The 21,576-nt window shown below is 43.2% G+C and overlaps 3 protein-coding genes across 9 annotated transcripts; 1 reads left to right on the top strand and 2 right to left on the bottom strand.

Moving 5' to 3' along the window:
- Positions 1-79: 79 nt before the first annotated feature.
- Positions 80-16,130, bottom strand: helq (helicase, POLQ like). 6 transcript variants are annotated; one of them, XM_085166215.1, is made up of 19 exons: positions 15,996-16,130; positions 14,269-14,469; positions 13,464-14,025; positions 13,179-13,357; positions 10,937-11,137; positions 10,790-10,862; positions 10,597-10,694; positions 10,071-10,169; positions 9,764-9,909; positions 9,441-9,680; positions 9,142-9,283; positions 7,310-7,414; positions 6,642-6,843; positions 6,001-6,158; positions 5,811-5,909; positions 2,639-2,812; positions 2,417-2,530; positions 969-1,103; positions 80-768 (listed from the first exon to the last, which is right to left on the bottom strand). In XM_085166215.1, exons 2-19 carry the CDS (start codon positions 14,443-14,445, stop codon positions 685-687), a joined length of 2,988 nt encoding a protein of 995 aa, XP_085022341.1. In that variant the 5' UTR covers positions 14,446-14,469; positions 15,996-16,130; the 3' UTR covers positions 80-684. The 6 variants fall into 6 exon arrangements, 5 of the variants coding, with proteins under 5 accessions (XP_085022341.1, XP_085022344.1, XP_085022340.1 ...); XM_085166218.1 differs by lacking the exon at positions 15,996-16,130 and adding an exon at positions 14,949-15,260; XM_085166214.1 differs by lacking the exon at positions 15,996-16,130 and adding an exon at positions 14,548-14,829.
- mrps18c (mitochondrial ribosomal protein S18C) lies at positions 15,412-16,827 on the top strand. Its single transcript, XM_085166232.1, has 6 exons — positions 15,412-15,547; positions 15,642-15,694; positions 15,772-15,855; positions 16,118-16,175; positions 16,252-16,311; positions 16,705-16,827. The coding sequence occupies exons 1-6, from the start codon at positions 15,487-15,489 to the stop codon at positions 16,779-16,781; spliced, it is 393 nt and encodes a 130-aa protein (XP_085022358.1). The 5' UTR covers positions 15,412-15,486; the 3' UTR covers positions 16,782-16,827.
- Positions 16,828-17,747: 920 nt separating this feature from the next.
- Positions 17,748-21,546, bottom strand: abraxas1 (abraxas 1, BRCA1 A complex subunit). Of its 2 annotated transcripts, none has more exons than XM_085166229.1 (9): positions 21,423-21,546; positions 20,396-20,486; positions 20,275-20,311; positions 20,131-20,197; positions 19,867-20,063; positions 19,003-19,122; positions 18,842-18,926; positions 18,646-18,757; positions 17,748-18,087 (listed from the first exon to the last, which is right to left on the bottom strand). In XM_085166229.1, the coding sequence occupies exons 1-9, from the start codon at positions 21,501-21,503 to the stop codon at positions 17,837-17,839; spliced, it is 1,041 nt and encodes a 346-aa protein (XP_085022355.1). In that variant the 5' UTR covers positions 21,504-21,546; the 3' UTR covers positions 17,748-17,836. The 2 variants fall into 2 exon arrangements, with proteins under 2 accessions (XP_085022355.1, XP_085022357.1); XM_085166231.1 differs by having other exon boundaries at positions 19,867-20,060.
- Between the last annotated feature and the right edge of the window lie 30 nt (positions 21,547-21,576).

The following is a 21,576-nucleotide window of genomic DNA, read 5'->3' as shown; positions in this document are numbered from 1 at the left end:
TCAAAAATGGAAACAGTTCGATTTAACCAAACAAACTGAAATTAAAAATCAAATGAATCCACTGCAAATAAAAACAGATTACACATTTTTTATTTGATGACACACATGCTTTTACTTTGGTAGGTCAGCTGTTATTTTCAGTTTCCAGAATAAATAAATGGCCAAAAAACACAGACACAAAATAAAGTTTAAATATTTAATGTTTAAAATTTACTAAAATGAGAAAAGTCGCAGTAATGAGTCATTTTCTCAAAGCAGTGAACCATCAGGTGCAGGTCGCCCTCCATCAACTGACATATTCTGTGTGCTGCAGAGGTGAAGACATGATGATGTCATGGCAAAAACAGCTGACAGCTTCCTGCTGATGGCACCTGAGGTTGAAACAGACTCACTTGAGCTCACCTGACACACTCACACTGCTCAGGTGAAGCTGAAACCTTTAACGAGCAGAAAATGACCTTTAACGTTTCCTCGCGTGAAAAAACTACCTTTGTGTTCTCAGTGTGATAACAAGAAGTACAGACGACAAAATAAGAGCGCAATAAATGGCTGAAAGAAGGTGAGGAGAACAGGAAGTGAAGCTTCTGACACAGTCATGGCGAGGACATCCCAGTTACTTTAATAAGAAATGATGTCACAGTGAGATCAGAAGTGTTCAAAGAGGGTAGAACTCCTGAGAAGATGTCAGAGCTGTGGCAGGTCAGAGGGCGGCGCCAGCAGTTCATCCACTTCCTCCTGCAGAGCTGCGGCTTTCTCACTCACGAGCATCTGAAACAAAGAAACTGTCACAGTTAAACTTCCTGTTTCAGTGTTTCTTCACACTGTAATGTCATCAAACACGGAGACCGACTGTGAGTGTTGTCAGCTCCACAGAGCATCACATCAGTCATTTAACACCATCAGTACTCGCGCTGATTTCAGGTACGGTGATCAGCTCGTGTGGGTGTGATCTATGAGGACAGTCTCACCTTGGCCGAGGCCACGATCTGATTGGCCTGTTTCCCGTACAGGTTCTGGATGGCTGTGCAGAGAGCGGCTGGGTCGGCGTTTGCCAGGTGAGTCAGTGTCTTGTAGCCGGCAGCGTACAGCTGCTTTGCTCTCGACTGCAGGAAAAAAAAGAGGTGATGTCAGAGCTTCAGCTGAGGCAGAGGACATGGAGAAGCTATGGAGGCTCAGATGGTTCTCACTTAAAATCACCTGAAGCAAAAAAATTTTTTCACGTTGAATAAAACTGTTCCCTTGATTCAGAAACGTCGAGCATGGGACACCTCAGCGTTGCGAGCGCCGCCCATTTCTCTTCAACCTGCTGACACGAACATCAGCAGCCCAGCACGTTCGCCGATGAGTCAGCAGTGACTGGGACAAAAGCGAAACATCTGGCAGAGGAGAGGTGGGACGGGCCGTGAGCCGAATAACAACCGCCCTGAACCACCTGCTCACGGAGGTGTCAGCAGCAGTTACGCTCTCTCAGAACCATTAACACATCACATTCAGCACAGGATGCACTTCCTGTAGCTAGTTTAAATATGTCTACAAAATAAAGTTCAAATAATCCTGAAACGTGACCTTTTAGTTTGAATGTCTCCAGAGTGAATCTGATTAATCAGGCTTGGTGGAATAAGCCGACATGAGAAACATCTGGCTCCCCTCTGCAGCGTTTTTAAACCAAAATATAAAAAGTGATCTAAGAGGAGTTTAATAAATTGAAGTGTGAGGGAGCCGGATGCATCAGCGATCTTCAGAGAAGAAAGCTGTGGCCTGAATCCTTCTGAGCTTTCACGTCACAGTGAGATAAAGTAAAACTTTACAGCCATGATGGGACATTTAACACGTTAACATGACGGAGCAAAGACACAGAACCTGAATATTCTCCCTGACCTTCACTACCTTCATCAGGTACACCTCCAGGGCTGCTTTCAGAAACATCAATAAAGAGAAGAAGAAGAAAGAATGGATGCTAACAGGATCAATGAAAGCTGACAGGAAGGAACTTAAAGCTGTAATAACCCTTTTACAAAATAAAACCTGAGCTGAGGTGGAAGATGGTGTTCATGTGATCAGTAACTGCTGAAATGGTCCACAAACTCACGTGTTTATTACATAGACATGGGAGTGTACTGGAGCTCTAATGTGCACTTGGGAATCGAGTGACAGCAGAGGATGCGAGCGCTGATGCGTTGACGTGCGCTGAGCAGAGAGAAGAAAAATGTCACAAAATAACAGAATACGTTTTTTTTTTGTAAACCCTCCAAGCAGACAACAGGCTGATGATGTCATCACCCCGAACTGTGACGGTGCGGAAACTCATCACTCTTAACGTGTTTCAATGATGTCACACGAGCACACAGTAAGAAAAGGATGCAGGAGGAGAAAAAGAAAAAGAAGAAGAAGAAAGCAGGTGAAGGAGGTGTCTCACCTCCAGGACTCCGGCCACCTCCATCAGAGGGATAAGCTCCGCCTTCACGCAGTAACTGAGGCGCCGCGTCAGCTCGGCGAGCAGCGCTCTGAACGGCCAGAACTCCTCGAGCTCCTGAGACACAGAAACATCAGAGCATCACCATCTCACCTGAGACACACCTGCTGGCTCACCTTCAGCCTGCCCATTTTGGTATGACCTCTGGGTAAACTCCAGTGGTACCTCAGCAAAGTGCAGCACACAGGAGCAGAAGGCAGAGGCGGAGCCAAGCAGCGTCTGCACGAAGCCACGGCTCAGCTGGAAACGCTCGGAGACGCTCCAGACGTCCGTTTCCTTCAGCAGCGAGAAGAGAACAAGGGCGAGGTACATCCTCCTCACCGCCGCCAAGTTCACGCCCTGAAACAAACAGAGCACGCTGCTGAGCGGGGAGGGGGAGTGGGGAGGGGGCTCAATCACAAAGTTCAGAGAGCAAAAAGATTATGACGTCATCATAATCTGCCTTCATCACCTGCACCACTTGTCAGGTCAAATTCAAAGATCACACTTGTCATATCCAGCGTTCATGGCGCAGGCGGACCAGGCTGAACTCCAGTCATGATTTTCGATGTTAGTAAGTTTCAGTGAAACGATTAAACTGACGTCATAACAACCTGCAGCAAAAATGATGGCGTCAGGTCGCCACTCGCCTCCTTTGAGAAAGGCACGTCTGTGACCCTCAACAGGAAGTGACTCTGTTTCTACTTCCCCCTCCGACGTGTCTTTACTGTGTCATTATTATTCACAGTTGCCGGCCCGTGCTTCACGTTTGTCTCTGCTTCTCATTTTTACTTCCTCACCATTTAAAGGAGCTTGTGGAAAAAAGTCACGATCTTTAACCTTTCGATTTGTGCCATGCAAACAACATTAACATTTCCTATTTTTAAGGTGCAAACATCCACCTCTGGAGGGTGGAGCTGAAGTAAGGGAACGGCCTGAGTCTGTCACATCACAAGGGTTGGGTATCATCACCAATTTCTATAATCGATTCGATTCAATTTTGACTCAGACAGTCAGAAATATTATAATTCTGATCATTTGTCAGTACTGACACTCGTGAGATGCCTTTGTGTCAAAGTAACTGAGGATAAAACACAGAAAAACATGATGGAGATTTTCCCAGCCTGTCTTTTTATAGCAGATAACTGCCTTAAAAATATTCTGCAGTAGAACAAAAACTGAAGAAAACCATGAATCAACATATGAACATTACCCGACGCTACTGAAGTGATGTAGAGCAAAGTCATAGAGGTTTAATTAGAGACATAGAAGCGTTTTGCAATTTGGCATTATTTGTAAAATTTTACATTTCTTTAGTATTGAACAGCAGAAATTAGGCTTTCTTGTTGGATGTTATCATTTTTGGAAAAAAACAAACAAAAAAAACAGAGGCTGACAGCGCTGTAAACGACAGTAGACTGGTGCGTAATAAGCAATAATAATGTAATAATAATGTAATAATGTAATAAATAATGCAGAAAACAGATTTTTGATGGTAAACTGCTCTTGAAATACAGGGGGGAGTGTGACTTTATCGTGGTGGAAGCAAAAAAGCAAAAATAAGACAGAATTCATGACAATGTGAAGTGTACTTTGGATCTTCTTTTGCTGCTGGTTCAGTGAATTTTGGTCAGAGTGACAAAACCTCCAGCTTCAGAATCTGTGAGATGTCTGCTTTCAGCACCGACGGCTTGTCAGTGCTTTGTGGTTACGTCTTTAGTCAAGTTAAAATCGATTTGAATCGGAAAATCGATTTTTTTAAACCCACCCCTACACATCACACCAGAGCTCAGCAGTTCAAAACTAATCTGGCAGGATTAAGCCCGTCAGATCAGATCAGACCCTGAAATCCAGCAGTTCAAAGGGAAAACAGGATTGCATGATCAGATTAAATCAGAGGAGCCAATACAGCTTTTTTTTAAAAACAAAAAACAAATTCAGATCAAAAACTCCAGTTTTTGTTGCTTATTGGAACAGGATCAGGATTACTGTGATTCCAGCAAAGGGCTGGATTCAGGCTGGAAACATGAAATAAAAACTCCAGAGTTAATCAAACAAGAAAACTAGAACTGATAGATGGTGCTACAAACTGTATTACACTGTGTATTAAATACTATATTAACATAATAATATATTTTCATACAGTGATTATTATTTATGGAGCATTGTATTTATACATGTGATATACATGTATAAATATTCAGGCGTTTTGCGTTTTTATTTCATTAAATTTAAAGCTATGAGATCTACATTAAACTGAGCTGTGTGTTATGAATGAAGAATACCATCACAGTAGTGAACAGTTTAATCAATGCTCTTGATGTTTGCTGCCCTCTGCTGGTCATGTTTTACATTTTTACATGCTTTTACTTCAGGGGAGTAAAAGCATGACGACAGTGCACAAAGTTGCTTCCTGTTTCCAACCTGCTTTGCTTGCTAACAGCAGCAGCTCTTACTTTTGGCTTTTGTGGTCGTGCAGTTGTTTATGGTAAATGGCCTGCATTTGTATAGCGCTTTACTTAGTCCCTAAAGACTCCAAAGCGCTTTACATAACCAATCATTCACCCATTCACACACTGGTGACGGCAAGCTACATTGTAGCCACAGCTGCCCTGGGGCGCACAGAGGCGAGGCTGCCGGAAACTGGCGCCACCAGGCCCTCTGACCACCAGTAGGCAAACATGGGGTTAGTATCTTGCCCAAGGATATTTGGCATGCAGCCAGGAGGGCATGCAGCCTGGGATCGAACTACCAACCTTCTGATTAGTGGCTGACCTGAGCTACAGCCACCCCAGTTGTTTATTTCATGCAGCATTTGTATGAAAGAATTTTAAAGGTTGTGGATAAAATAATGAATTAGTGCTGATGAAATAGCTCTTAGTAAAATTAAAATAGTTAAGGCTCTTTTATGTTGGTGAATTTGGTGCCTGCCATCCAGGTAAAGTATTACTGATCCAGATTTGGTAAAGTCATCCAGGTTTTTTTTTGTTTCGTTTTTTTTTTAAAAACTGGATTAGGAGAAACAGCAGCACTCTGTGAGATTTCACAGTGAAGCTGGATGTTTTTATCCTGTACTGAAGCTTTAATCTGTGTGGAAGCGTTCAGCGCGTTTTAATCTGAGCTTCTAACAGACCTCCAAACCTGCGGCCACACATCACATATCCAGATGCTTCCTCCATCACTCTGCGTTCACCTGCGCAGCTTCTGGTCTTCATCTTTGATTTCATGGATGCGTGTTCGTGTTTGTGATTCTCTCTTTACAGTCAGGTTCGAGTACATTTCACAGGTCATGTCTCAAAAACAATGAAATAAAACCTAAACATCTCGAGCATTAAATCTGTGGTCTGAACTTTCTTACTTTCTTTACTGTCTGTCCTGCAGCTTTTCTTGCCACAAAACTCTCAGGCACGCCAACAGCAGCTGACATCTTCTGCTCAGCCACAGACAACAGTGTGAACTGCAGATGAGGAAGACGAAGCAGAGAGCAGCTTGTGAGAGACGTGAGGAGGAGGAGGAGGCCAAGAGGCTCTGAGGCAGGCTCTGCTTACCTGCCTGAAGAAGATCATCCAGTCAGGTTTGCACTGATCAATCAGGTCGTACGGGGTCACCAGGTAGACCAGGTGCAGGTAGCTGTTGAGCAGCAGAGACTCCAGGCCTTTGGAGAGGTCTTTGTAGAGGACCTCAGTGTAGGTCAGATCCACTGAGGCTGAAGAACACCAGGAATGCTTTAATTCATCATCACGAATCATAACAGCTACAGACACACAAAACTACACCATCGCAGTTTTCTGACCTTACAAAAGGATCTTTGAAACTTTATTTAAGCCCAATGAATCAAAACATCTGAAAACAGTGGAACCAGACTGGGACCACGGTGGGACCAGACTGGGACACGAGTTTACCCTGTTCAGGATCTTTGGTGGCTGGCCCAGACTAAAATGACCCTGTCTGTTTTAACTCCTCCTTGAAATCAACTGTCTTCTTATTGGCTGCCCCTCATGAACATAAGTGTCTTGTGTGTCTGAGATGACCATATTAGGGATTTCCCTCGCTATAACATCATGCAGAGCCAACAGGAGCAAAACTCTGCAACTCTGTGTTCATTGTTGATTTTCAGAATCATGATTAAACATGACGTCCTGAATCATGTGACAGGAAGTAAGGAGTCCAACAGGTATGCCGAGGGTACCTTTGTACGTAGCCTTTCCCAGCTTGGTGACCCGCAGACTCTGACTGTGCGAGTCTACTGTGATGAGCTCTTTCTCCTTCAGGACATCCACGCACTGCTGCACTGCCTCCAGCAGGCTCCTCCCCACACACAGCTGCTGCCACTGCACAAACAGCAGCGTTCCCTGCAGGAAGTCCTGCAGCTGCTCCACGGATGATGTGATCTGCAGAAACCACGAGACATAAGGACAATAGCACCAGTTGAATCAGGCTGTGATCTGATTATTTTTAAAAACATATTGATCAGGCATCCTGATTGGCCAGTTCAGCAACAAAAACAAGGATATATGGGAATATTTGGATCCATTATATTCCGTGAACTGAATATTTCGAAGCTTGTGTTCGTTAGACAATGTTGCCATCAGTGACACAAACCAAACAAAACAAAAACCTAGAATTACCTAGAATTAGCTAGAATGACCCAGAATTACCGACAGATTCACTGATACAGAAAAATCAGCTGCTTCTTTATAAACCACTAATTCAGTTTAGTTTTTCAAAATAAAAGTGAAAATAAAGTCAGACCCCCCAGAGAGTTACCATTTGATATTAAATAATGATGCAGAGATAAAAGAGATTAGCGCCTGCTGGCTAATCTGCTCGGATTTGGAGTGAATTAGAAGGATTTACATTTAATCCAATGAGGGACAGGACGAGGCTTAGGAGGCCTTTTCCATCATCGTGCATCAGGTTGCTGTAACAGCTCTCCATCGGCGCACACACAAGTGTTTTAGCCTGAAATCACACAAAAGCAGAATTATCTGACATCTGTTAGTTTGACTGAATGCTTTTATTTTGTCATAACTCACAGGAAACGGATCAGATTGTTTTGTTGTCGGAGGTGGTGGAGAAGTCATGAAGAGTTATTGTTATGTTATTATATCCACCTTAATTTTATTGTTTTTAACACATTACCAGGGCTGGACTGGCCATTGGGCATACCAGGTATTTGCCCGGTGGGCTGCTCGTGATTTTTCGTTTTTATGGGCCGATGGGGTTTTATTTCTTTTATTTTTTTAACGATATAAATGAATGGTGGTGGATTAGCCAGTTGGTCATGATTGACTCTGGGCTGGAACAATTACAGCCGAGGAGGTCAAACTTGAGGTTGAGGTACCTTGAGGTGAAAAGGTACGCGATTTGTGCCGTACTACTTCAGCTAGAAAGTTGCTAATTCAATCATGAAACTGATCAATGATTGTCTTTTCTCTCTGCGCCAGAAACAGAAACCAGCGGAGGTCACACTAAACAGCAGCGCGTTTAAGCTTGATAAGCTGTTATTAGAATTTATTTAATATTAATTTCTAGTATCAGCTGATGTTTGCTGGAGCCACAGCTGTAAAAGCTGCTGGTCATTATGTCAGTTTGGATATGTGGTGAGAGGGAAACATGAAGGTGAAACCAGGAGATGTCCTTACTGAATCATCAGAGCTGAACAGGTGATGGAGAAACAGGTTTACCTTTTAGGTGACATGAATGAGTTGAAGGGACGTTATGAACTGTTTCTGAGAGACAAATAACACCTTTGTAGCTGACAGCTGGTAACTGTGCAGGGGCGGGTCTAGGAAAGTTTTGCCAGGGGGCCAGGTGGGGCATTAACAGGGAAAGGGGGGCACAAAGAAATACTTTTCTTTCTTATTCTTATTTAAAATGTCTCGCTTTTAATAAATAATTATCTGAATCTTACAACCAAATTTTTCATCTGATGTGAAATGTATAGAAATCCATTATTGTATTTAGTAAATATTAAGTCTAGTATATACCCTAGTAAGTTATAGTATTCTTTCCTTTGGGAAGGTACCATCTGTGCAGTCTGCAATTCTGGTGAAGAAAGATGTTGAATCTATTTAATTACTGGAGAAAAATAATAGATTTCTGTGCATTTGTTTGATACGTGCATTAAATTAAAATCGGTTTTGTCAGTTAAGCATCTTGAGGCAGAGGGTGGGGGAGTGGTTCCCTATTTTTTTCCTTTTCTTTTTTTGCTGGGAGTTGGCAACCCTATTAGTTAGTTATATGTAATTATAAATTAGGTTGCTTTATATTTTTGCTAAGTACTGTTTAGAATACCAGAATAGGGAGGATGGTGTAGGTTTAAGTTTATTATAAAGGCTTTATGGCTTTTCCCATAATACCATGGTGGGCCGGTCACTAGTCAAAATGCCCGGGCTGATTTTTTGTCCCAGTCCAACCCTGCACATTACAGAGGTTTCTGTGCAGCTGCTGACCTCAAATAAACACACACAAAGATTTAATAAAGCTTTTAAACCTTTTAACTCTTTGAATTTAACGTTTCTTTGTTTTTTTAATAACCTAAAACAGATTTTATGCCTGCAGGTCTGTATTTCAGATATTTGAGGATTTAAAAAAGTATTTTGACATAATATTGTTGGAAAGCTTCAGTTTTTAGGCTCACTGTTTTTAATCAGACATTGGTTTGAGTCCCTCATGGCTCTAGTTACCATGTTCCTGTCCTTCTCCTGCAGGATCAGGATGCTCTCGCCCACCGAGTCGATCCCCGCTCGGCCGGCTCGTCCCACCATCTGCTTGTACTGGCTCCTCTTCAGGAAGTCCGTGGCCATGTACGGCGAGCGCAGGATCACTCTGTGTGCAAACAGAGGTCAAACCGGGGTCAAACAGAGGTTAGATCATTTTAGCAGCAGCAAATGTGCATAAGCTTTGATATGTACACATGAACACGCAGGTGAGGTCCTGACTACTGTGACAGGAAGGGGAAAACGCTGTTTAATGAGCAGCTCACCTGCGAGCAGGTAGGTTGATCCCTGCAGCTAGGGTGGAGGTGCAGGTGAGGAGGCAGAGGACCCCGCTGGAGTAGGCCTCCTCCACCAGTTTCCTCTCCTCGGCTGTCAGCCCGCTGTGGTGGTACGCCACGCCATACGGCACAGTGAACTTTAACACCGGGCACAACGAGCCATTCCCGCTGTCCCGCAGCTCCCTGAGGAGGACGCCCTTCTCCTCCTCGCGGTGCCGCAAAAAGTCCCTGAAAGAGTCGAGAAAGGTTTCTGAGTCAGTGATCGGCATGGGCAGCAGAGTGGGAGGAGTCACCCGGTGGCTGCTGCTCACTCTTTCAGATATTTGCAGATCATCGCCGCCACATTCTCGCAGTTCTTCTTGGTGGGACAGAAGAGCAGACATGAGTGCGCTGGGATGACCTCGGTCACCAGAGCGATGATGTGATCCGGGTCGATCTTCTGCATCGTGCTCGAGTACTGCAGGAAAGAGAAAGACCAAGCACCACGGAAACGAAAGAGGAGGATATTAAACTTTCATTTACTGCAGGAAAAATGTCTCCTGTACCTATTAATGTGGCCACGGCATGTTGGTGTGATCCTCCACTGTATTGTTAGAGTTAATTATGTTTTTTACTTACTTTAAAGTTGAGAAGACGTGAGAACCTGAAGCAGTTCTCTTCTTTTGGGTCCACCTCGTAGATGGTGTCGTGCAGTTTGACGAATTCCTTCAGCTGAACCTGGAAAAAATAAAAATAAAATAAATCACAGAGCGCCAATTTACCCAAACCCCCAAAGTGAGTTTAAAAGACAGGAAGAAGCCCCGGTGATAGAAACCAGCAGTTCCATGCAACGATCTTGAAACACAAGTTCTCCTCTGACTATCACCAGCTCATCCACATCCATTTTCATATGTGCAGCTGATAAGTCGTGACTAATTCTGAGAGTTGCATTTGCATGACACACAGACCTGATTTTAGTTAATGAGCAACTTTAACAACGCTCAGTGAGCCCCTCAAACAGCTGCTCAGTGTTAGGAACTGTTTTCAGCGGTGGACTAATCTGTTTGTTATGCTCGAGCAAGTCCTTGTGGAAGCAGGAAGTTAGGGTCAGTGTTCACTCGAGGGTTTTATAAGGTTCGGGTGCAGCTTTGAGTCAATCACTTACAGGCCTGAAGTTGTTCGTGTAATTTTCAGCCCTCAGAAACGTCTGCAGGTCTTTGATATTCCCCAGAGTGGCGCTCATTCCTATTATCTGAGTTGTTTCTGAAAAAAAAAGAAAGAAAAAGAACCCAAAAGCAAGAAGTTTGTTTTTAACTTAAGGCTGGATTGAGTTATGGAGACTATAAGAAGACACTTACTGCTCACATATTGAACTTTGGCCAGAGTCATTTCTATAATGGCCCCTCTGCTGCCGTCACCCAGCATGTGAAGCTGCAAAAGAAACATAATCTCAGTTAAATGTTCTCCAGCCGTATAAAACACCTTTCATCCAAAGTGGGAGGTACCTCATCAACCACCACCAGTCCAAGGTTATCCAGCCTGCTGCTCTCTATCAGAGAGTTGACGAGGCTGTGAGCCTTCTCTATGGTTGCGATGTAAAGGGATGTCTTGTTTCTTCTCTTCACGGGAGGAAACCTGCCCTTGCTGCCAGCGTACTCCTCCACCATGAAGTCCAGCTCCAGACCAAAGCTTGCTAAACCACGCACCTGGAAAAGTGAAAAGTACTTCCTAATAGTTCAAAACGAAGGCTCTCTGAAAGGTGTCCCACAAGGCTCTAGTTTTGATCCTCTTTTATTTCTTATGAACATAAATATGATAATGATATGATTAGAAATGGAAATTGAGAGTAGTAGTGCAATTCCTTGGAATCGTTAATCTGCCTGCCTATGGATCCTGCTTATCAGTTCTTGCACTCTCACTACGATCAGCTGATTTCAGTTTGTGTGCCAGAGGAAAATAGTGGTGCAGTCTTCAGTGTGGACATGGACATGACTTTTATTTTTATTGCACAAAAGGATGAGAGTGTGATGGTGAAGTGGAGACTGCTCCAGGACAGAAAAAACGGCATCATACTGTTAACACAACTTCAGCTCTTCACAAGCACCTGCACAGACAGCATGCTAACACTAAGCTAGCCAAGAGCCCAGAGCGATTTTAAAGCTGAGTGAATGCTGACCCCAGACCAGCACCGTGATAAAATGAATCGTTATTTGTGTTGAAGACAGCCATTGCTGAACTTCAACAGGTAACAAACTGATAAGCAGTCAGGCCCGTTTCTACCTGTTCATGTTTCTAAAGTGGCATAGAATCACCATGACAACTGCTTTAACCTCCTAAGACTCGAACTCTTCCATGGCATGCATTTTTAATTTATCTTTAATATTTGGGCATATTGGGACCTGATGAATGTAAAAACAAAGAATTACCAGATTTTTTTTTTACTGATTTTTGTTTCTAAGAAAAATGAGAGCCACATATGAGGATATTTGTTTAAAATTTAGATAGAACAGTAGTAGTATAATGTCCTCGTAAACAATGTTCCCTCTAAGCTGCGCGTGTGCGCAATTGCGCACTGCTGGCACGGTCTCTGTGCAGAAAAAATCTGCATTGCGCACAAAAAAAAAAATCTAGCCTGAATTGAAATTAAAGTAAATACGTTAACAATTCTGTTTTGCAGTGTTAGTCAGTGAGTGACTGGCTGCTCCAGTATGGGATTAGAACGATGCCACCTTATTCCATAGTTCAGCCAATCACGCGATTCACATTCGTATATATGCAGCTAATCAACGTCGTTGACAGGCTATGACAGCATCCTTATGTGCCGACACCGGTGTTTTAGCTAGCAAAGCAGCTGATGAGGAGTGAAGCCACATTAATGACAACGTGTACAACCATTGGAGATGTGAGCAGGACAGACGAACAATTGACGGAAAAAGTGTGGACTTTATACCAGTTTTTAAATTGTGTTGATCGGCCACGTAAAACCAGAGTTATGATAAAAAATATATGCAATGTAACGTTCTGCATTACTTTTAAGAAAAGTGCTCAGTGTAATAACTTTTTTACTTTACTTTTTTGAGTAATGACCCCAACACTGATCACAACAAAGAGAGAAAATACCTCCAACATGCACAAACTTTTGACCACACTGCATGTAATTAATTTGCATGAATGTAATGTCTTTGATATGGTGCTTAAAGATGGTGGTGACTCTCAAAGTGGAGCCAATGAGAATTGATAAGGAAATCGATAATCCACACTACCATGGCAGTTCGTATCACCCCACAGTGCTCTATTTCTGATTTTTTGTATTTTGTATAATTTGTATTTCTTCTAAGCGTAAATTAAAATTTATGCTTAGAAGAAGTTTTATGAAGTTTTATCATTTTATATTTTAAGTCAAAGCTTGTTATCCCACACAACCAGAAAGTCATTACTTCTACTCCTCTTTTATTCCATAAACACAAATATTATTATCCTCTGATGTCAAGTTTTATGCAGATGATATACTTTTATATCTGAGACCAAAAGCTAACTAACCATTTGCTCGTGTTCAGGAGTGAGAGTAACATCAACAATAATCCAGTCCAGTCTGAACGTTTCCCTACAGAACATTAAACAACATCGATTAATTTTACTCATTTGCCTATTACCCATTAGCAACTCAGTAACATCTACTAGCATTTATGCATTCTGTTGACAAAACAGACTTTTCTGATATGTTTTGATGTTCTGTGGTTTCTGTACCTTCTCCTGCACCAGCGATATGTAGGGCAAGATGAACAGACAGTCCTTCCTCCTGCACAGCAGTTCTCTGAGGATAAGGATCTCTGCCACTAGAGTTTTCCCACCACTGGTGGGAAGAGAGTAGATCAGATTCTTCCTCTGCTGAACACAGTCCAAGTTCAGACACGTCTGCTGCCAGTCTGAAAAAACCCAAAAAAACAAAACCGGTTGTAAATGTCTTCACTTGACTTATTCTGTGCAGAAACTACAATATTTCAATTTTATTGTGATATACAAAAATCTCACCATACAAACTCTGGATTCCTCTCAGTTTAAACATCAGCTCCTTCACTTTGCTTGGAAGCCCAAAGAATGGCCCAAGGTCAGGCATGTCAGCAGAGACAGTCTCCATGGCCTGCATGGCGACGTTTATCTCCTCAGAAACCACCGCCTCCTTCAGCATCGCTGTCCGTGAAACGGCAGAAGGAGCCGCTGCGTTGCCAAGCATCGTCCTCTTCAGCTGGTCGGCAACGCTCCTCCTCGCTCCGGCTGGTCTCCTGGGTGGACCCTCTCCGTTTGCTAGTCCTCTGAAAGGTGTTGAGGTTTTGTCTCTGTCCTGGAGTCGGCTTCTCTTCGCCTTCTCCTGAACTTCCTCCTGAAACTGCAGCTGGCTGGCCGGTAGGTCCTCGAAGGGTTCATCTCCAAGGCCGTCCAGGATGGAGTCTGAGAGGACATCCTCGTCTTCTGGTTGTTGCTCCACCCCTCGAAGCCTTTCATTTTGCTCGGCATCATCCAGTTTTGCCAGGACAGACGAATCCCCTAAGATGCTGTCATAGTCGCCGAATAAATCCTCGCTGTCGCTGCAGTACTGCCAAGAAAAAAGAATACCACCAGCGTGGACTTCAAACAGGTTATTAATCGATCAGGGCATCATTTTTCTTTCTGCCAGTGAAAGGCTGATTACTCTATGACCAACTGAGTCATTAAACACATCGGGGAGGTGTTCCCTGAGCTCAGAGATTAGGTGGGGAGGAGGCTCATTTTCTCACAGACTTCAATGCAATCAGACTTGAGGAGAGTCGCCCCCTGCTGGTCAATATGCAAGATGTACCTCCACAGCTCTGCGTTCAGCCATGATGCTGCTGATCCTCCTGTTGGAGTTGCATAGCGGGGAACAGACAGCCCCTCCCCTCTTCCTGGCAGGTGTCAGGTGGGCTTTCAGGTGGTCTCTCGCCCTCTTCCTCTGACAGACTCGTTTTATTTTGACTTCCAGCCTTCCGTAGTTCATCCCTGTGAGCGCAGACCCCTGCGGCTACATGTGAAACACAATAAACATCTTATAGTTCTCGCATACTTCACTAACCTGCTGCTGCAGCCATTTAAACGCCACCTTAAACAAGTTGACGTTAAATGATGAGACCTAAAAACACCAAAGAACCCACACAGGCTCAGTGAGCAGCTAGCTAGCAAGCGCCGGCATTCAGTTACAAAAACTACAAATTAATCACAAACAAGCTCAAATAAATAAAAGTGTGTCGTGTCCATGGAATAACTTTTAACACCACCAGTAATAATTAACGTTCACTAAACGCGCATCTACAGCAGCTCAGCGAATCCTTCATTCAAAATAACTATCATTAATCCTGGAGTGAGAGAGAATGCCACCATCACTTCCGCTTTCGGTTTACTGAGGCGCTAACTCTTAGTTACAGTCGTTCAAAAAGTGTCAAAACGTGCATTTAAACATCTCGATTAGCTTTTAAATGCTAAAAAAATTAAGTCTTATCAAACCTTAATAATTAGACGCCTTGGATGAAAAATTGAGTTTCGACTGAAAACGGGTTAAGTCTGTTTTGAAACGGTAATTAGATGTGATGTTAGTCGCTCGGATAGTTTAGGAGTTTTAGGACAGCTGTACGTGGTTTCAGTCACGTTTCAATGACAAATTGCAACACCGCTTTAATAGCAAGCTGACAAGTGGCACAAACTAAAGCTAATCTGAGGCTTAGGGCTGCTTTTCCTAAGACTTTATGTGTTCCGGGTGATTTCTATCTTGATTTGGTTTATCTTTGAAATGAGCAACGATTAAACCTTTCCGTAAAAAAATTCAAAGCGAAGCGTTATATCTCATTAATATTAAACATTTAGAATGTGGAAATCCGTGAAATATTAAAAATAGACATAATACTTCTTTTAGGTTTATATTTTAAATTTAGTTTGACATCGTCCAGTCACAGTATATATCCAAGTCACAAACAGCCTTTGCGGAAGTGGTCGGAAGTATTTCTCAGTTGCAGCGGAAGCGGTTTCTGTCCCGTGTTAGGTCAACATGTTGTGTCTGAGGGAGTTGCAGAGGTGGAAACCTGTCTTATGTCGTTATGGAAACACAGGTGAGTCATGCGTAACACGTTAATTACAAAAATATAAGTTTAACTCCAATCCTTCTGGTGCAATGCTAACTCTAGCCGTGCTGCTTCCGTGCAGGTGTGCGGAGCTTCGCGGTCGCAGCAGATGAAGCCGGACGGACGGAGGGCGGGGTGGGTGCTGAGTGCAGGCTGATGGATGCTCGCCGTTGATTTCAGTTTGGTTATGAAGATTTGTTTGTGTTTTTCAGCTGGTGAACATGGAGAACCCGTACAGAGAGCCCCAGAAGGGTTGCGTCCTCTGTGACGTCACAGTGGACTTTAAAAACATCCAGGTGAGTCAAACGGGAAGAAACAGCTCTCCACCACAGATTAAATAATGAGAAACGCGCTGAGTGAGATTATTGTCAGAATATCTGTGACCGGGAAGATTATAATCAGTTTATCAGAAACCAGGCCTTCACCTCTGACTGACCTTTGCGCTTGGGTGCACACCTGAAGCAGCAGCTCTGCTCCTCCAGGTGTGTGACAGGATCTGCTGATCCCAAGTCAGACTGAGTCTCAGTCATGGATTAATCTGAGTTTGTCGCCCTGCAGCTGCTCTCTCAGTTCATCTCGCCGCACACGGGCAGGATCTATGGCCGCCACATCACAGGTGAGTCTTAGCCCGAAACAGGTCATCTGGATTAAATCATCTTCAGGTTGGGTCACACCTCCTTCTGTTTTTTCAGGTTTATGCGGAAGGAAACAGAAAGAAGTGTCGAAGGCGATAAAGAAGGCTCAGTCCATGGGTACGTTCACAGCATCTTAACTTTCAATTCTTCTGTTTCATCATTTGATTTTTTTGCTGTCATAATCTCAACATTAATCCCAATTTTTGTAGGATGTTTTTAGACTAAATTTTTTAATTTTGACACAAAACTTTTGGCTAATTACTGGCTTTTTCCATCCAGAACTTGAATCTATATTTTGTTTTCACATTGACTTTTTAGTAAATTAATATTTGATGACCCAATTAATGAACTGCTTTATTGCATTTTTCCTCCTTTTCATATTTTTGCCTTTTAACAAATATAATCCAAACATTCCCATTTTTGCCACATTTCTAACATAATTATATAAGAAGCATTTCCCTCTGAGCTGAGCTACAGACGTGAGCTGTTAATATAAACTTTTGTTTGCAGGTTTTATGTCAGTGACGCACAAACATCCACAGTTCATTAAGGACCCTAACATCTGTGGAATCAAACATCTGGATTAGTGTGAAACATCTGTGTGTCTGTGTAAATAAAGTTTCTCTGCTGTCAGTTTGCTGTCGGTGAATTTCTTAGGCCAAAGCGTCAAACATGAAGCGTGTCCTCATCAGAGTAAACACCTCTGCATGGTTTCTTAATGTGAAGGAGTTTAAACACTTTAAAAACACTTGCTAATTTATTTATTTATTTTAATTTGGACCTTCTGAAAACTGAAAGGTTGTGACATCATCTGAAGACCTTCAAACATCACACTAAACAGAATCTATAAAATATTCTATCTATAAAATAATGACTGAAATATTATTTTCCTAGATTCTCTTTTAAAGTTTGTGTCACTGGAGTTTAAAACAAAGAAAATGCGTGAACTAACGTAACCCGGGCTCTCTGAAGTCCCGTCGCCTCGTACAGAGCTGGTAAAACCCAGAAGGTTCTGTTTATGGAGAAAAATCAGCCGATCAGCTGGCTTCATTGAGCCGGTGAGACCGGCTGTGGGAGAAAACTCTTCTCGCATTTCATCATTTTTTAGAGTTGTCACCACCACCTGGACTGGACCAGACTCTGTCGTGGGCTGATTCTGGTCCCCAAGCCACATGTTTGACTCCTCTGATTTATATGAAACAGTAAATAAAAACAGGCAGGTTTGTGTAATTCAGAGCTTTATGATTTCTGCTGCAGTCTGAAGATAAACTCAAATGACCGCACACGGTCAGACCTTTAATGGAACGCACGCTTCATCCTTTACAGTGAAAAATAAAACGCAGTGTGAAACCGTTTCTTTGTGAGCGCGAGATCAACTGAAGGTCAGGCAAAAACTTTGAAACCAAAGAAAAGGTAAAAACCCAATGACTCTAAAACCGAACATCTGGAACAAACACCAAATTGTCACAGCTGGAAGCCTAAATCAAACCAGTCCTGCATCTGAGCGTGAAGAGTCTGAACTTTACACCTGCTCAGCTAAAAAGAACCACTGCTGTCCTTTTTTGAAACAAACTTTATCAATAACTTCTTTTAAACAGTCCGGTTCCAAAAACATCCGACAGAACTTGGATACATCCTGGACTCAGCTCTTGCTCCTCCTGCGTTTCCTCTCCTTCTCTGGCAGCATTTCCCTCAACCTTTTACGGCAGTTTGTTGCGCTCGGCGGCGCCTCCCTCGGTGTCGTTATGGAAATGTCGTCTGTGTGGTCAGGAACAGGAAGTCCCTGCAGCGTGAGCGTCTGAGTGTGGAAGAGCGGCGAGGAGGCGAGCAGCGCCCTGACGGCCTCCTGAAGCAGCCGGTTCTTCCTTGGCTCGCAGGGGTCGGCGGCGCTTTCTGTTCACGGAGAAAATGCAAAAGTTCAGAAACCTTTTTACTGAGGTCATCAGCCAACTGTGATTTTAAATAAAGATATTAAACTGGCACTTCCTTTTTCCTCTCCTGTCAGGGTTTTCACCTTCACCTACCACTTTAGTTATCACTGCGATCCAAATATTCATCATTATTATTATTTTAATTTCTAACTGGTAGAATTTTTAAAATGAAAAAAATCTAAAAATTCTCTCCATGAAAATGCAAAGAGCGACTTCACAGTCTGTGGAGAGCACGCCAAAGCAACATGCAGTGATATAGACCTAACCACAGCAAAATACTGGCCAATCAAAAGCCCACAAATCACACAACACCTTGGACATTATGAGACTAACTCTCAGTTTTCCTTGTCCACATGTTAGCAGAGAAAGAGTTTCTGCGTTGTGTTTTTAAAATGCTGGGCTGATCCTGAGACGTGTCTCTGGTGTCAGAGCTGGTCTGTCCCTGGTGTTGGGAAGAGGCAGATACTGGAAATTCATCTAATCCCGCTGCTGTGTGAGATTAGATAAAATAATCTGAAACCTTTTCCTGATTCGCTCTGCTGCCTCTCTCTGAGCTTCGTCCTCAGGGCTGACACCTCCGTCTGCAGCATTTCGACCAGGCGTTCGCTCTCCTCCACGTCTCTGCACGTTTTCTGTTCACAAACAGAAGGATGCAGAGTGAATCAAACAGCAAGTGAGGTGGCAGGAAGTTCGGGTGCTCTGACAATTTTGCTCACCTGCAGCTCCGCCTGCAGCGAGTCGTTCATCTTATTCACTTCGTTCACCTCCTTCAGCAGCCCGCTGGCGCAGAAGAACTTTGACCTGAAACAAAGAGATCTCAGTTATGCCAGCAGAAACACGGACACGGTGTAAACGGGCCAGCGTGGGCGGGGCATACCCGTGTTTCTTCATCGTGAGGCTGTAACCAGCTGCAGAGCACGGTGCCGACACCTTCCAGTAAGAAAGCTGCTCGAGGAGGCCAAGGTTGGTGATGAGCACGGGGACGTTCATGAAGTTCCTCCACAGGAGAAGAAGAAACACAAACCATAAGGAAAAGACACGAGTCAGTTAAACGTGGAAACACCGAGCTGTCCACCCACCTCCACCTACCTGTTTTCATTCAACGTTCCTCTGACCTGATTGCTTCACCCAAAGCTGAGATGTTTCAGACCTCTGTGACTGACCTTAAAGCCTCACCAGTGTCCCTGAATGCCTCCCAGTTGTTTTTATTCACTTTAAAAGCCAACTGGAGCATTTTAATAATTATACAACATTTTACCATCACTTCATTCACACTTAGTTTCTTCTGATATTTAAGTTGCCAGCACCTGCTGAGTAAAATTTGGTTTTTTCTTTTCTTTTTATATAAAACTAAGAAACATTCACCCAACACAAACAGGTGGCAGTGACCTGGTTGATCAGCTTTAACAGTAAAAATCATCTTTAAGAGGTTTCATGCGGGAATTTCAGGCAGACAGAGGTTTGGCAGTCTCAGATTCTGATGGTGTTCCTCAGGGCATCGTTCTGGAGCCCCGGGGTAGATTATTTAAATTTAATAACTTAAAAATAAAAAATTAAAAAAAAAGCCCACCTTTGCTAACTCTGTGGACTGATTTCAAATGTCACCAAAGGAGCAACCTCCCACAACACAAACTCCACATTTGGGTAAAATCTATGAGCTGATGTGTCTTTGTAGAGGATTAAGAGACAACGCTAGAGAGCAAGCTGATATAAAGATATCCAGGTATACTCAGAGCGCCACCTGCTGCGAGAGATGAAGGCCGAGTACTCCATCCTGTGCGTGGAGCCTGGAGGTGTCGTCTTGGTGGGAGTCAGCAGCACAAAGATCATGTGAGGGTTGGAGAGAGCGCTCTTCAGGTTCTCATGCACCAGCTTCTCTCTGAAGGTCATCTGCTGCTCCGAGTTCCTGCGCTGCCGGTACCAGCCGATCACGCTCTGCTGCACAAGCCGAACACGTCAATCACATGATCGCATCATGCCGAAACCTTCTCCCCATCCCACTCACCTGCTTGTTCTCTGCCAGCAGCTTGTGTAGCTCCTCCGCGTTCACCTGTCCATCACTGCTGTACAGACTGACACACAGACACACCTTTACATAAGAACACAGCACACACACGATGGCATGATTACGTCATGATGCATCACTCACGTGTTCAGTCTGTGGCAGGCGATGTGCTTCTGGACGTCTGTCAGAGAAAACAGACATTCCTAAACGTGTACCAGTAACTGTAGTACTCTTGTAACTGTACAGTTCATTGAGATGCACTTACTGTATGTTTCCTCGATGTGGATGTGATCGGCCTGAGAGTCGCTGATGGTGACCTGCTCGTCAAACCTGCTCTCTCCGAGGATCAACCCCTCCTGATGGATGAATAAAACCAGATATAAAAACCCTACATCCATAAGCATTTGTTTACTGTTTAATCATTTCAGCTACAGCATTTTTACATAAATATTAAAATATATGCCAAATTTACCAACAGACCTACCTGAATACTTGAATGTATTTGATTATGTTTCACGCTAATGTTTTCTTGTCAGGAGCCATTTTCATTAAACTTTACATTTTTTAAATGGAGTCTGGTGTATTCTGAAACACTGTGGTGGACGAGAACTGAGCACCAATTTTTCAATTAAATTATGTCTTCAGTAAGATTCAGTAGTTGGATTAAATATATGCCGAATTTACCAACAGATCATCGTTAATTTGGGGATCTGTTTAAAAGTGCACGAATACACGAGAATAATCAGTGTTACATTAAAACCTAAAATCTGTGAATGGAGTGTGGTGTGCACCGACGGGAATGGTTGAAAAGGAGCAGTAACATCTCGGGTTTCATGCAAAACTCAACTCGCGTAATCGTTCCGTGTTGGATCATGGATGTACCGAATTTACCTACAGACCTGTCTGAATATTAAAATGTATTTTAATGTGTTTTACACTGTTTGACTTCTTACCAGGACCTGGTTTCCCTTTAAATTATTAGATTTTTGAATGGAGTCTGGTTTGTTTGGAACCTGAGAGCGGTTAGCTAGTTTAAAAGTTGAAGAAACACCACAGGGGGAGTTCTGACTTCACTTAGATGACAAAATGTTCTTCGCTGCATCAAACGACACGCTGAAATCCGAATAATTAAACGAATAAATACGAATTTATCAACTTTAAAGCCTGATACTAACACCTGGCGCGTCTGTTCTATTTGCTAGCTTCCCTCCTTAACAATAATACTACACAATCACCCACAAAGGCTCAATAAGAATTCATCAGTTTTAATGACGAGTAAAAGAGCTCCTCACCACATCGGAGTCACTGTTAACGTGCTGAAACATGAGGGAAGCTAAAACGATCCCGGGCAAGCGGACAGTGGGCTCCGCCATGATGCCGTTTCATCACAAACACAGACGCGTAACATACGCGCAGTCATACGCTGCGTATTTTTTTCGTGCGCAG

The sequence above is a fragment of the Neolamprologus multifasciatus genome, chromosome 7 (genome assembly GCF_963576455.1).
Source record: "Neolamprologus multifasciatus chromosome 7, fNeoMul1.2, whole genome shotgun sequence".
Lineage (NCBI taxonomy): Eukaryota > Metazoa > Chordata > Actinopteri > Cichliformes > Cichlidae > Neolamprologus > Neolamprologus multifasciatus.
This window is presented reverse-complemented; position numbering and strand designations above follow the sequence as displayed.

Coding starts and splice junctions, on each gene's coding strand:
- helq (XM_085166215.1), bottom strand. CDS start 14,445: ATGAACTACGGAAGGCTGGAAGTCAAAATAAAACGAGTCTGTCAGAGG. Junction 9,910..10,070: donor CACGTCTTCTCAACTTTAAA/GTAAGTAAAAAA, acceptor TCTTTCCTGCAG/TACTCGAGCACGATGCAGAA. Junction 2,813..5,810: donor CAGGACAGACAGTAAAGAAA/GTAAGAAAGTTC, acceptor TGTTTGTTTCAG/GGCGTGAACTTGGCGGCGGT.
- mrps18c (XM_085166232.1), top strand. CDS start 15,487: ATGTTGTGTCTGAGGGAGTTGCAGAGGTGGAAACCTGTCTTATGTCGT. Junction 15,695..15,771: donor CCGGACGGACGGAGGGCGGG/GTGGGTGCTGAG, acceptor TGTGTTTTTCAG/CTGGTGAACATGGAGAACCC. Junction 16,312..16,704: donor AAAGAAGGCTCAGTCCATGG/GTACGTTCACAG, acceptor TTTTGTTTGCAG/GTTTTATGTCAGTGACGCAC.
- abraxas1 (XM_085166229.1), bottom strand. CDS start 21,503: ATGGCGGAGCCCACTGTCCGCTTGCCCGGGATCGTTTTAGCTTCCCTC. Junction 20,312..20,395: donor CCACATCGAGGAAACATACA/GTAAGTGCATCT, acceptor TTTCTCTGACAG/ACGTCCAGAAGCACATCGCC. Junction 19,123..19,866: donor GCCTTCATCTCTCGCAGCAG/GTGGCGCTCTGA, acceptor TCTCCTGTGGAG/GAACTTCATGAACGTCCCCG.